Source organism: Cynoglossus semilaevis, chromosome W (assembly GCF_000523025.1).
Source record: "Cynoglossus semilaevis isolate Cse_v1.0 chromosome W, Cse_v1.0, whole genome shotgun sequence".
In the NCBI taxonomy this organism is placed as follows: domain Eukaryota; kingdom Metazoa; phylum Chordata; class Actinopteri; order Pleuronectiformes; family Cynoglossidae; genus Cynoglossus; species Cynoglossus semilaevis.
The window spans coordinates 11,452,680-11,466,930 of NC_024327.1; the positions used below are offsets into that span (position 1 = coordinate 11,452,680).

Below are 14,251 nucleotides of genomic sequence, written 5' to 3' on the forward strand. Positions count from 1 at the left end.
TCAAAGCCACACATCATGGCTGGTCTCACAACCGTTCTGTAAACCTTTCCCACTACCTTATGTATATATTATATATAGTATATAATATATACCGTATTTTTCCGACCATAAGGCGCACCGCATTATAATGCGCAATATCAATGAACGGGTCTGTTTTCATACATAGGCGCACCGTGTTATAAGGCGCATTAAGCGAAACAAAAGAATTAAGCGGAACAATCAAGCATGCCCGGATCCCTCTCGTCATTATCCAAATCAGTCTTGTTGCTGTTAATTAGTTGTTCAGTGATGATTCCAGCCTTCGTGAAAGCTCGGACGACATTTGAGACTGATACCTTAGCCCAGGCATCCACGATCCATTGGCAGATAGTGGAGGCACGACTCGATGTTGCACGGATTTGGGTGATACAACCATACTGTAATAATTGTTGTTGAGCATCTTCTAATTGTGATAACAGAGTTAAAGTTTAACTGTGTGCACTACCCAGTGTGCATCAGTTGTGTTCCATCATGTGTGATGCGCTGTGTGGTTTGGCTTTATCGGTTCGAGCTCAGTAAGCACAACCAAAAGAAAAGTTAAGGTTTTAAGTGCACCTTATAGCACGGATATATGGTATATATTATATATAAAGTATATTATATATTATATATATATATATATATATAATAGGTTATTAATATATAATATGATACAGCAAGTTACATATCTTTTTTTACTCTAAATGTACCAAATTATCTAATTAAAAAATAAAAACTGTTATATATAATGCACGAAATACAATAAAATGACGTTACATGACCTTATATACCTGCTGTATCAAATTTGATACGTCATTTTCAACACGGTTTTACTAAAACATAGTGTGGGGGCGCTGCGGAGGTTAGTGCTCAGCTGCAGCAGGGAGAGCACGGGAGTGCAACGAGGGTGCAGCCCTGCACGCAGGTGAGCGCAATTTGTGTAATCAAACCTCTCCCTATATTAGTAGGAGCCGGGACCAAGGAGGGAGAGGGGTGGACAGAGAAGTTGGCTCAGCGACGACACAAAGCGCAGCGGAAAAGACAAGCACAGCAAGCGCAGGATCGCATCATATCAAAGTCAAACTCAAATAAAGTCTATTGAACCGTCATCTGTGTCAGCGTGTGTGTTAAGGAAGAACTCACATACTACACATAGATTATGAAATATTAAGTATTTTCACATTGCATCAACCCAGTAACTATTCCTATTGATTTTTCAATAAAATTTTAATGTTTTTCTTCTCTTTACCTTTTCAAACTTGTTCAAAAACCACCTGTGACCAAATCCTGAGTCATGGCAAACTTGTACTGTCACTGGAAGGCCCGTTAATGACTGAATAACTATCCCCTGTTGAATTATCTGTGCACTGCATGTATCTGATTGTATACGTCTGGTTTTTCAGGGAAAAAAATATCACACTGCTCATGTGGAGGGCTGTAAAATTCATGTATCAAATATGATAAGTTTGGCGTTATAGGGTTAAAGAAAAAAAACTGTAAAAATGGATGTATGAAGAAACTGTTACACAAAAAAAATCAATGGTGGTACTTCTATTAGTTGGTAGATTAGTGTGTGCATCTGTGTTTGTGTTTCTGTATATCCGTGCTCATTAGCGTGTGTCAATGCTGCCATGTGACTGCACATGCAGGGATAGTGCAAGGTTCTGCAGCATGCATGTGTGCCGATGTTTTAATTGGACTAAAGCAGTGAAGTGAAGCAGTAAGTCATTGAGAAGGGAGCAGAGGGAGGGGAGAACAGGGAAAACAAGGGGGAGGGGAGTCAAGGGGAAAAGCAGAAAAGAAAATGAAAACGAGATAGTGGAAAGGAGGAAGGGGAAGAAGGGGTGAGGGGATTGGGGGAAGTGTGCACATGGGTGTGGATGCTGTGGGAGACAGCAAAAGGAGGGAAGCAAGGGCAGTCCTAGAGGGAGAGTGTGGAAGGCAGGATTGTGAGAAGGCTTGGGGGGCGGGGGGTAGGTGTGGGGGTGACTCATTGTGTATATGAGTCATCCCTCCTGGATCCCTTGGGGTGGCAGTGGTGTTTGGGGGGGCAAAGGGGAGATTCGAAATGAGCCCCTGGCATCTCCACCCCGCCAGTGGACTAGGCCCCAGTCATTAAACCCCTGGCTGCCAGCCAACTCTTTTGACACAGGCAAGGGCCTTTTATGGCATGTCTGTAGAAAATAAATCACACTGTGTGAATAATATATCTCTGGCAAAGGCATTGGCAGGGGAGGAGGAAGTGAGGGAGAGGGGGGAGAGGTAGAGAGAGAGAGAGATTGGTGAATTGTAGTCAGCTCCATTCATGCATTACGTTCTCTCTATCCCCCAGACAGATATGCTCAGAGACAGCAGAACACAAAATGTACCAAAATGTTCACAAAACACTGATTTGGTGCAAAAACCTTGGGTTTCCTTTTTTTTTTTTTGTTCTGGATAATATAGTGGATAACAACTTTATTAACTACAATTGATGAGTCTGGCAGGTAAAAAGAAAACCCATTAACACTTTGTTTTCATTCTCCGTTTTTTTTCCACTTACTAAGCGAACCTACTACACCCTCCAAATGTGTTGTCACATTCTGCTACTAAGTAACATTTTAATTGACACCTTTTATTCAAATGAAGAATTTTTGCAGGTTGAGTTTTTACCCATTCTTGTGTGGGAACACCTTGACAGAACCGTGAGACTCACACGCTATTTATACAGAACGCCAGGCATTGTCCCGCTGAGACATAAACTGCACTTTTTAAACATGTCAAATATCTATTGTTTTTTTTTTTATCTCTTCTGTTTGGTGGACATCGCTTCTGGTTTTGGTTTTATCTCCTTATCCAAGACGGTCCTCTCCCTGTTTTACAATAAATGTCTGTTTGGCTACTGTATCGGAAAATCAAGTTCTGTTAATGATGACCAAAAACTTTCTGCTTGTGGTTACAGTAATTAGCTTTCAACAGGTGAGGGCATGACCAAAAATAATTGAGAACCATTGCCTTAAGTACACTGTTAATGTAAAAAAAATGCAACAGGTGCTGGTCCATTTTGGACAAACACCAATTGTTTTCCACATCATCCAAATATGCAGTGTTTTATCATGCTGCTATTCAGGAAAAAAAAAACACCTAACACCTAATTTCCTGCTGTCATGGTTGAAGGGAAGAGATAAACCTGTAAATACAAAGGGTTAAAATGTTAGAGGTTCTTACTAGTAAGGGGGGGACTGGAGCACTGGTTCATCTGCCCTGGCTCCTGCCTAGTAGTTTGGAATGACATCAAGCCTTGATCTCCAAACACAGCAAGCCTCATTTTCCTGCCTCTTCCACTACACTCGTCCTCTAGTGACCCCAGAAAGGGATCTGGAGCTGACTCCAACTGCTGTGATTGGCTAGCATAGCCACTCATGAAGCTGTTTATAGGCTGTCCAGTTTGTCTTGTGTGTAACTGGCTGTCAGAGAGAGAGTGTGGGGACAGCTGGTCTGGCTCAAACATCCCTATGCTGGATCCTAGGCTTGAGCCTCTTCCAATGCCTCTTTGCTTCTCTAGATGTTTTGAAGGGCCCTGACTGGACAATTCCCTCCTGTTGCTCAACATACTGTGATGAGCAGTGGTCTTGGCCCCACTGAAGAGCCCACCCAAGTCCTTTCTGTCCAGTGGTGAAAGGAGAGGTTCATCTTTGTGCTTGTGTTTGTGCCTATGCTTCCTCTTATGGAGGCGTACCCCTGCAATCCCACCTACACTGCTCATTGAGCCAAGGCCCTCTCCTCTTACAGAGGGTCCCTGGAGTGATCCACTAGCAGTCCGAAGCTTTGGCCCTGCCTGGAGCTTGGAGTGTCCACTGGAGTGGAAAGATTTGGGAGGAGGGACAGCTGGCCTCATGAAGGGAGATGGAGGTGTAGGTCCTAGGGGGTGGTGGGGCAGGTAAAATGGAGGAACAGGAGGGAAGAAGCCCAGACTCAGTGGAGATGCATAAGGCATTGCATATGGTGCTGTATAGAAATTTCCTCCTGCCAGTGGATAACTAAATCCTTGAACAAAAGGCAGCTTCGATGTTATTGGCTCGTTGGCTTTGGCTGGACGACCACGTCTCCTCTTAGCTTTTAGCTCGGCACTCCTGCGTAGGTATGAGCCAGAGTTACAAGCATAGGAGTCATAGGTAACTGGGTAGTAATGGTGGAAGTTGAGGCGGAAAATGGAGGGATATAGGTGCTGGGGGTAACATGCTGGTCGTCTGTGGGACACTCGTAGCTGCTTGAACTTCACAACGACCTAGAGTGAAGTTAGAGAGAGGAAATGTTAAGGCAAAGGTTACTCAGTTGATCTCTAAAATTTCTTGTACTGTTTCTTACCTCTTCAAACTCAACAAGAAAGTGGAGATGATCCCGTGTCTGTAGGCACTTCCTCTTCCGCCGATGATGCTTTTGTCTTTTCTCCAGTGACAACAAGTTGTCAACTGCAGTGACCTGTCGTTCACAGCGGGCTTTGCTCCTGTTCAACGTGTCCAGAGGCGCTGCCTCCACAGCCTCAAACCCACATAGATCAAAGGAATACCTGCAGGACAACAGCATCAAATATTATATTCACAATCCACTTTTGTAAATACTTACAAACCTACAGAGGTGTGGTGGTAATTTGCTTTACCTGCACCGAGAGGCTGGACCCTTTTCAGTTTGGTCTGAGGTGCTGTTATTGTCCGTTCCAATCCCACTGTCACTGGGAATTGTTTCCTCGCTGTGGGACTCACTGATGGGAGACAGGGTCACCTCCTTTACTGACGCCACCTCAGATAGGTGAGAAGGTGAGTTTGCCAGGAGGCGAGGTGGAGACAGTTTCCACCCTCCAGAGAGGAAACCTCTGCTTGCTGGCTTAGAAGGCAGGGCTGAGATGGGTTGCAAACTGGGCATAGTGGAGTCAGAGTGTGTGGTTCTTACAAATGGAGCTGTAGAGCAAGGAGACAAGGTGTTGGAAGGCACTACAGGGCTCTCATACAAACTGGCTGATGAGAGGGACATGGTTTTGTTGAAGCTTTGGGTTTCTGCTCTTGGTTTTCGCCCTCTCTTCTTACCGATGTAGATTGTTCCTCTCTTGCTAACATTTATCTGTTTTCCCAACCGTGCCTCAATGGTAGAAGCCATTGCACTCATCGCTGAAGTGACTGGGGCTGAGGAGAACTTCAGAGGCAGACTGCCATTCTGACTAGAACTTGAGAGGATCTCATTTAGGATGCTCTGCATTTTTCCAAGCTTCATCTTATTGACTGGCCGGGAAAAGCCTCGACCCCGCTTTAGTTTCAGACTGGTGGGTGTGGATGCCATTTGTGCTAGCGTGTGTGTTTTTGTCCTGCTGTTGAGTCCTGCTGATGTTTTTTGTGAAAGAGGGCTTGGTGGAGATGTTGAGGTGCCCTCGTGGATGGTCTCCACAGTCAGCAGTGGCTGCTTCTTGGGTCGTCCCCGTTTTCTCTTAATGGGTGTGTGGACGGTCAGGCTGTCAGTGTTGGTGTAGAGAGGGCTTGAGGGGGTGATGGGAAAGGTTGAAGGTGGGTCTGTAAGGGTGGATGGGCTACTCCGGTTGTCTCTCTGGAGTGATGTGAGACTGGCATAGCTTTTAGCTTTCAGGTAGGACCACCTGTCGAAGGCCTTGGATGGTCTGCTGCAACTTGCTGTAGAGCTAGTGCTGTGGCTGGGACTTGGATTTAGGGCTACTCTAGGTTTAGGACTCGGACTAGGGCTGATATTTATTCTGGATTTAGGGCTTGGACTAGGGCTGACGTTAAATCTTGGACTAGGGCTAACTCTGGATTTTGGGCTGAGGCTAGGACTGATGTTGCCCTTCAAGCTGGGATTGGGACTAGGGAGTCTGGGGTTCGCATTAAGTGTGGGTTTGTTAATCAGGTTGTGAGAAGATTCTTTGTGTTTAAAGATTTCTGTGCTGACTTTAGGTCGACCCACCGGGTTCTTTTTTATTCTGTTAGCCCTCATAGCTGTCTCCAAGTCAGGTCTGTTTGTAACCACCTCTCCTCGTTCAGCCCTGTCTGCCCTCTCCCCTTTTTCCCTTTTATCACATTTGTCTACTTTTTCTGCCCTTGCTCTACTAATATTAGATTGACTTGTGTGATCATTCTTGTAAGATTCCATCTTATGTGCTACTTTGGGTTCTGGGGGCCCTGGCTGCTGTTGTTCTGTGGTGTCAGATTCTTGTCGTAGCTGCGATTGCTCATCAACAGAAAATGACTCATCAAAAGAAGGCCGTCTTCGCCTCTTTCTTCCTTTTAGCTCCTCTGTAATCGTGTGCATCCCCCGGTCTTCTTCATCTACTCTCTTCGCAGCAATTGTTTGATCTCTTTCCTCTTTGCTTCTTTCCTCTCTTTCTTCATGAAACCGTTCAGTGGTCTCCTCGTGCCTGTACTTCTGCCTCTCTAAATTTGATGGGCTCTCCGGTCCTTTCTCTGCCTGTCTTCCCCATGGTGAATCAGCACAGTGGGGGTTGCTGAGCATCCTCTGGGAGTCCTTCTTGCCATACTTCCTCTTGATGTTCCCAAAAAGCTGTTCACTGACCTCTTGTAAACCCCTACCCCTGTAGCGTTGTATAAAGAAAACATTGAAAGGGAGTATAAAAACAAAGCTAGTGCTAATATTTGCTATTCATGTGTTGATTAAGATATACGTCAGTAAATGGCAAAAGTATTTTTATTTTATTTTAATTATTTTATAAGGCATTTACTCATTATTGCATGCAATATTTGCAGGACTTCTTTGGAAGAACACATGGAAGAAAGAATAAATGAACAGTACCTGCTCAGAGAGGTCAGGTTGAGAATACTGGCATCGGTAACCACTGGCAACTGCAGGTCTGGAGTTAAGGATCGCTGAGGTGAGGGGCTTTGTGACGCAGTTCGTAAGAAAGGTTGACTGGAATCAAGCAAACTGTTCCTACTCGTCCCTGACAGTTCTCTGGATGCCTCGGAATCTGCTGGATTTGCTGCGGTTGCAGACGGTGCTGCAGTTGTAATCCAGTCTGAAGTGATTTGGTGTTGTTGCTGGAATGGTTGCATGAGAGCTTGTTGTGTTTGCTGTGTGAGAGAGAGCGTGTGTGCGGGAAGGAGGGAGCCACGAAGCTGGTGTTTGGGTGGAGTGTGATCTCCCAGTAGTTGCAGCAGGCCTCCTTCTTTCTGCTCAGGCATTCTGTACTGGCGCTCGTATGTCTAGAGAGAAGAGAAAAAAAGAGACTGATTACTAAACACACCCCACAATCACAAGACAAGCATTATATAGCTGCAGCGATAGATAAATGATATGATAATGTGGTCATTACACTATGTATCTATGACTATTCCATTTCCTGTCTACACTGCATCCTAAGACAGTACGGAACAAAATAAAAGGCTTGTTTACAGAGCAATTAAATTCCTGTGGCAAGGATGTTGCACGCTGTGAGAGCTAGGGGGATGGAGTCAGGGGAGGTTGACTGCACACAGTATTAAACAACACAGCTTAGTCCAGTTACATATGCTGACATTTTTTATACAATATACTTTCACATTCTAAAATTCATACTCATTATCTTTGTCCAGTAAAAAGCCACAGCATGAAGTCAACCCTTAATCAGTTCCATGTTTTCATTTGTCCAGAAAAAACACAAACAACACACACACTTGATGTACTGTTCCTCACAACGTAAACCTGCTAAATGCATCACTGCTGCTTAATCACTGTACTGCTCGAGGATGAGAAATAGAGCAGCGGATGGCCTTTGTGGTTTAGCCTGTTATTAACAGGCTCAGTGTGATGCAACAAGACACTGTTCTGCTGCACTGCAGGGAGATGTAACCTAACTGCAGGCTTGCCTCTCAGCATGTACACACAGGAATGTGAGCGCACACACTCAGATGCTGCTATTTCTGAAGTGTTAAAAAATCCTGCCAGCACACGTAACAGCACAATATGTTTATATATCCGCATATACATGCCGTCACAGGCATACGTTTCTACATGGGTTGATGTCCGCTAAATAGACTAACAACCCATTTTGGTTGTTATTTAGTGTGTTGATGAAAACAACAAAAAACATTTTTTTGTTTGTTTTTCTTGTATTTGCAGGTCATGTTATTACTTTCTTGGAAATTGGGTTTTGAACTTAAACTCACAAATACCTTTTCTGTCATTTCTATCTCCTTTCAGCCTGCTTCCTAACCAGCCTCGCTTCAGCCTCACTCTCTTTCTGCTGCTCCATCTGTAGCCAGCAGTAACGCTCATTTTGTGCTTCCACACTGGCACCAGAAGCCATTTATCAGCCTGACACAAGCTGCAAATGCTCACAAGCACAAAAACACACATGAATGCTGAGTAACACAGAGATGGAAACATGCACTCAGACAAACACTGGAGCAGCTTAAATGATGAACATGAACAGAAAATAAATGTGTTTATTAACATCAGGTGTCATTTATTTCCAAAGAGCAGTCAAATACATGCAGTGACACCGGAGAAGTGACAACGTGAGTTTTCGAAGGGATAAGATAACAGAAACCTGATACACACCTGCTTTCTCAGTTAACCTGTCCTAGAATACCTGCTGTTCCAGGTTAAAGGAGGGCATAGAGACAGAGACAGACAGGATGGTGGTGGTTATTGCAGGGAGACAGACAGACACCCTCAAATATATAAAACGTATCCTCCCCACTTGCCGCAAAGCAACCGCAAAGAGATAATACAGAGAAGACGCATAGTTAGTAGAGCGACAGAAAAGAACAGAGATAGGGAGCTCACTGCCCCCCTCCCTTTCCAGTTGAGGTTGGGTTATTGGCACCAGTTCAGCTTTTTGTTCTCTGTTTCCTCCCTTCTACCACCCTTTCCTCTCCTCCCTCTCCATTTCTCGATGCCTCTCACATTCAAGGGAGTGTACACTCACTGTCTGATACTCACATAAATAGAACGGCCACAGTTTTAACACAACAAAACCACTAGGCGTCGTTTAAAGTAGGGTTATATGATAAATTATTTGCCTTTTCAGAACACGAAGAACCGTGTTCACCCACCCTGTTTAACAACTAGTCCCCTTAATTTATGATGTAAACAGTGCATTTAGCCACTGCTGTGGATGTGATCATCATTTTTACTTAAAACTAAACTGTGAATGTATGCAGAAATTCCCAGGTGCTTTGACACAAAGTTGAAGCACTTGGGAATCCATGCCGCCGTTCTCAGCATTGTCTCCTTAACCCTATATTGCCAAACGTATCATATTTAATACATGAGTTTACAGCCCTCCACATGAGCAGTGTGATATTTTTTTCCCTGAAAAACCAGACGTATACAAACGTCATGCAGTGCACAGATAATTCAACAGGGAATAGCAATTCACTTATTAGCAGGCCTTCCAGTGACACTACAAGATTGCTATGACTCAGGATTTGGACACAGGTGGTTTCTGAACAAGAACTTTGCCAAGTTTGAAAAGGTAAAGAGAAGAAAAACAAAAAAAATTACTGAAACATCAATAGGAATAGTTACTGGGTTGATGCAATGGGAAAATACTTAAAATTTCATAATCTATGTTTTAATAAAACCGTGTTGAAAATGACGTATCAAATTTGATACAGCAGGTATATAAGATCATGTAACTCTAAATCAGTCAATTGTCATTTTATTGTATTTCATGCATTATGTATAACATTTTTTATTTTTAAATAACATAATTTGGTACATTTAGAGTAAAAGAAATATGTAACTTGCTGCATCATATTATATATTAATATCTTATTACATATATTATTTATATATAATATATATATTATATACTATATATATAATATACGTATATATAAGGTGGAGGAAAAGGTTTACAGGATGGTTGTGAGACCAGCCATGTGTATGGTTTAGAGACACTAGCAATAGGCAGAAGACAGGAGGAGGAGCTGGAAGTGGCAGAGTTAAAGATGCTAAGATTCTCTTTAGGAGTGACAAGGATGGACAGGATCAGGAATGAGGTCATTAGAGGGAGGGACATGGAGGGACAGTGGATACATTGGTAGAAGAATGCTAGAGATGGAGCTACCAGGTAGGAGATAAAGAGGAGATTTATGGATGCAGTGAGGAAGGACATGCAGATAGTTGGAGTCAGAGTAGAAGATGCAGAGAACAGGGAGAGATGGAAAACAATGATTCAATATATACGTAATATATATGTAACTCTAAATCAGTCATTTTATTGTATTTCCTGCGTTATATATATTCACAAGTCTTTTTATTTTTAAATTACAAAATTTGGTGCATTTAGAGTAAAAACCTAGATATGTAACTTGCTGTAACTTATTATATATTAATATATAATATATATATATAAATATATATATCATATATATGTAAATATAATATATATATAATATAAATATATATAATATGTTTTCCAGACTTCCACCCAGCCAGTTCCATTGGTGGATTTCTCATTACTGCATTATGGTAGCACCGGTGTATCAAATATGATATAAATTGAAACTCATATATGGAAAATTATATTTTAATTTTTTTTGTTTGTTTGTTCAGAGGGACCAATAAAGGGTCCAAGTTCAAAGAATTGGAATTTTCTGTCAATTATTTAATTGTTTGGGCTTTACAGGGTTAATTAGGAACATTACTTTATTTTACTCTGCAAAGCAAAACAAATAACTTTGCAAAACTTGAAGAAAATACCTGTCAAGTGATTAAAAACTCCTGCTCCTAAAAGCCAGAAAAAGCTAAATAACAGACTTCGGTAGTTAAGAGACATTTTGGAAGAGTTTCAGGCAAAGTCTCTTGATGAATCCCAGACCATTTGGATTTGGAAAATCATTTAACTACTCTTGAGGATAACCAGCATAAGCTGGTCTTCGGTTTGCTTCGAAGATTCTCTTTGGGATTTTAGTTATGACTTTTCACAGGTCAGTAACTTAGAAATTCTTTTGTTTTTGTTTTGTTTCAAATAGAACACAATAGGTCACAAATCAATTTTACTCTATTGTTACTGCTCACTTACTGCAATTTTCCTGTACTCCTGCTGCCCTGCAGCAGGGGGCAGTGATTGGGAGATCCACTCCATCAGGGACTCTACCCCAGGAGCAACCGGTAAGCACAAGAGCAGATCTTTTTAACACTGTCCTCTGTCCTATCACATCAAATATAGATAAGAAGCACAGAACAAATCTAAAGATGGTTTAGCCCTCAACCCATTTGATTCAGTTCAGTTCCCCCGAGGCATTGAGGGCTCTATTCTGAGGTTAATGGTCGAGCTCTACAACTCAGTCAACAACAATTTCTTGGATGTCTTCCTCTCAGCCCGCACTGTAACAACATAGACTTGTCCCAGTCACTTACACAAAGGCTTCTCCACAGGCAGATATGGAGCTGCACATTCCATTCCCCTGATGATGTAACCACCAGATAAGGTCACAGAACAGCAGAGGGGGTCATGGGTAATATGTGACTAAGTGCTGCAACCACCAGCTGAAATAAACTTGGCCGGTGAGTCAGCATATATACGGTATTCACAGTGTGAATGTGTGTCTAAACGTGCCATTTACTCTCAGCAGGGTGGTTTAAATCTAGATTTGAAAGTCAACGGTTTTACTCCTCAGTTCTCCAGGGGTGATGAGGTATGTGATGGCTTTTCATTTTTCCACCATTGAATAAACTGAGGCTCAGAGATTTTCTCCCCCACACCCACATAGGCATGCACTGAGCACCCTGGCTGTACCATTACACTGGGAAAGAACACCCTGAACAGGCACACCAAAATCTCACAACCCAGTGTACACGTACACGTACACACACACACTCACACTGCACACACAAACACATAAACACACACACTAAAACACATTTTTCGCAGTCTTTTATTTGGCAGCACGCCCGGTGGTTAGAGTGTTTCATTTTTTCATGTGTATGGAACTGGGCAGCTGTCCAGACAGACACACAAAGAAAGAGAGAGAGAGGCAGATAAAGACTTGGAGAAAGAGAGACAGAGAGACAGAGAGGAGGAGTGGAGGGGTTACTGAGAGAATGAGAGCAGCAGAGGAGGGAAGAAGAGGACCAGCAGGAAAACAAGAAGAGAATTGCCTAGACCCGTTTACAACTAACACTTTCTGAAATGTTATGACTAACTGATATGATCCTCTCTCTCTCTGTCTCTCTCTTGCTCTCTCACACAAACACTTGTTATTTATCTCCTTGGCTTTGACACCATGTTGTCCCGCTCAAGTCCTGTAGCCTCACTTTCATCAACAACACCTCCCCCTCTCCATCCTATCTCTCCCTTTTCTTCTTCTTCTTTTCTCTTTTTTGGAGCTGACCATTCTCCCCCTGTGGGAACTACCACCATCACCACCACCTCCTTTTCCTCTTTACTCCCCTCTCCCCCAGCCTGCTTCTCTCAAGCTCCATTCAGAGTGACTGCTGCTTCTTCTCTGTGATCTGTGTTTCTGACAGCTTCGCATACACACACACACACGTAGACACACATAGCTCCTCTGCAAACAAACACCATGAATACTAACATTGCTTGTGTCCACTGCACTTAACGAGGGGTGGCGAGGTTCCAAGAAAAGGAGGGAAAAGCGGTAGAGGAGAAAAGACGAGCTGTAGAACTGTGTTGATTTTGCAGCCACTCACACACTCAGCCACCCCCCTCCAACACCGGGCCTCCTCCCGCCCTCCTCCTTCCTTCCCTGTTCCTCGTTCTTCTTCCCACCAGTTCTCCCGGGAATAAAGACTTCCATTCATGCGCCTGAGGAGACCCACAGCAGGGGAGAGAGAGAGGGAGGAGAGAGGGGGTAGAAAAGGAGCCAGAAGGGTGTCAAGGTGGGACTGCTTGTGGATCAGGCCTGTGGCTTAGAACTGTGTGTGCAAGTCTGTTTTCACTCAGGCAGGGATTCACTATCTCAGATCTAATGGCATTCGTGCCAGCCACAGCATCTTCTGGGAAAGTTTAGAAAAAGGGCCACTAATCAAACTTCACTTCTTGGAGTAGGGCTTTCATTCCAAAACAATGTGTTCAGCCTGTAACCACAGTTTAGATATGGTTTGACAGTACCAGACAGAATGCCACTTTTCTGCAGAAACATTCATTTGATCTGTACAAAAAATGAATTCATAATTTACAAATGCAAATGTCTAAAAAAACTTTCTTTTAGAACACATGTTCACTGTAATAATCCTTCGAATTGAAGGGAACCTAAAGACAGCGGTGGAACACATGAGGCTCTTCTCGTCACACTCCATTCAGACACACTCGGATGTAGATGACTCAATCTGAACAAAAGCCTTTGATTGGCTGAGTTGAATCATGTCAATATGCTGGGCAGTAATGACAGACTTATTTACATGTCATTCCAAAAGAAAGAGGAACACAGGGTGACTTACAAGAGTGGAGGCAGGTCCACACAGATAGATTATATTCTATGTAGAAGAGGTTATCTGAAGGAGATTAGAGACTGTAAGGTGGTGGCGAGAGTGTAGCCAAACAACATCAGATGGTAGTGTGCAAAATGACGATGGAGGTTAAAAAAGGAAGAGAGTGAAGACAGAGCAGAAGATCAAGTGGTGGAAATTAAGGAAAGAGAAATGTTGTGAAGACTTCAGGAAGGAAGTAAGGGCAGTTCTGGGCCGTGTTGAGGAATTCCAAGATGGTTGGGAGACTACAGCTACAGTGATTAGGGAGACAGGTAAGAAGATGCTAGGTATGTCCTCTGGGCAGAGAAAGGAAGACAAAGAGACCTGGTGGTGGAATGATGAGGTCCAGGAGAGTGTGAAGAGAAAGAGATTAGCGAAGAGATGGGACAGTGAGAGAACAGAAGAGAACAGACTGGTGTACAAAGAGAGGACAAGGGATGTGAAGAGGGAAGTGGCCAAGGCCAAACAAAAGGCATATGAGGAGTTGAATGAGAGTTTGGACACGAAGGAGAAAAGGAGTTGTATAGATTGGCGAGACAAGAATCGAGCTGGGAAGGATGTGCAGCAGGTGAGGTTGATTAAGGACAGAAATGGCAATATAATCACAAGTGAAAAGATGGAAGGAGTACTTTGAGGAGTTGAATGAAGAAAATGAAAGGGAACGTAGGAAGTCAGCAGTGGCAGAGAAGTATGTTAGATTGGTGCAGGACATTTATGAGAATAGTACAACAGTGGTGAGGTGTGCTGTTGAAAAGACAGAAGACTTCAAGGTGGAGGTGGGACTACATCAAGGATCGGCCCTGAGCCCCTTCTT

At 43.2% G+C, this 14,251-nt stretch overlaps 1 protein-coding gene across 2 annotated transcripts in view; it reads right to left on the reverse strand.

Moving 5' to 3' along the window:
* LOC103397197 (SET-binding protein-like) overlaps window positions 1–14,251 on the reverse strand; it is a 43,590-nt gene that overhangs the window by 4,004 nt on the left and 25,335 nt on the right. For both annotated transcript variants that reach the window (XM_017042703.2, XM_017042704.2), the window contains 4 exons: window positions 6,808–7,217; window positions 4,658–6,589; window positions 4,366–4,567; window positions 3,226–4,285 (listed from right to left, as the gene is read on the reverse strand). In XM_017042703.2, coding sequence (XP_016898192.1) covers window positions 3,226–4,285; window positions 4,366–4,567; window positions 4,658–6,589; window positions 6,808–7,217 — 3,604 coding nt within the window. The remainder of the gene's footprint in view (window positions 1–3,225; window positions 4,286–4,365; window positions 4,568–4,657; window positions 6,590–6,807; window positions 7,218–14,251) is intronic.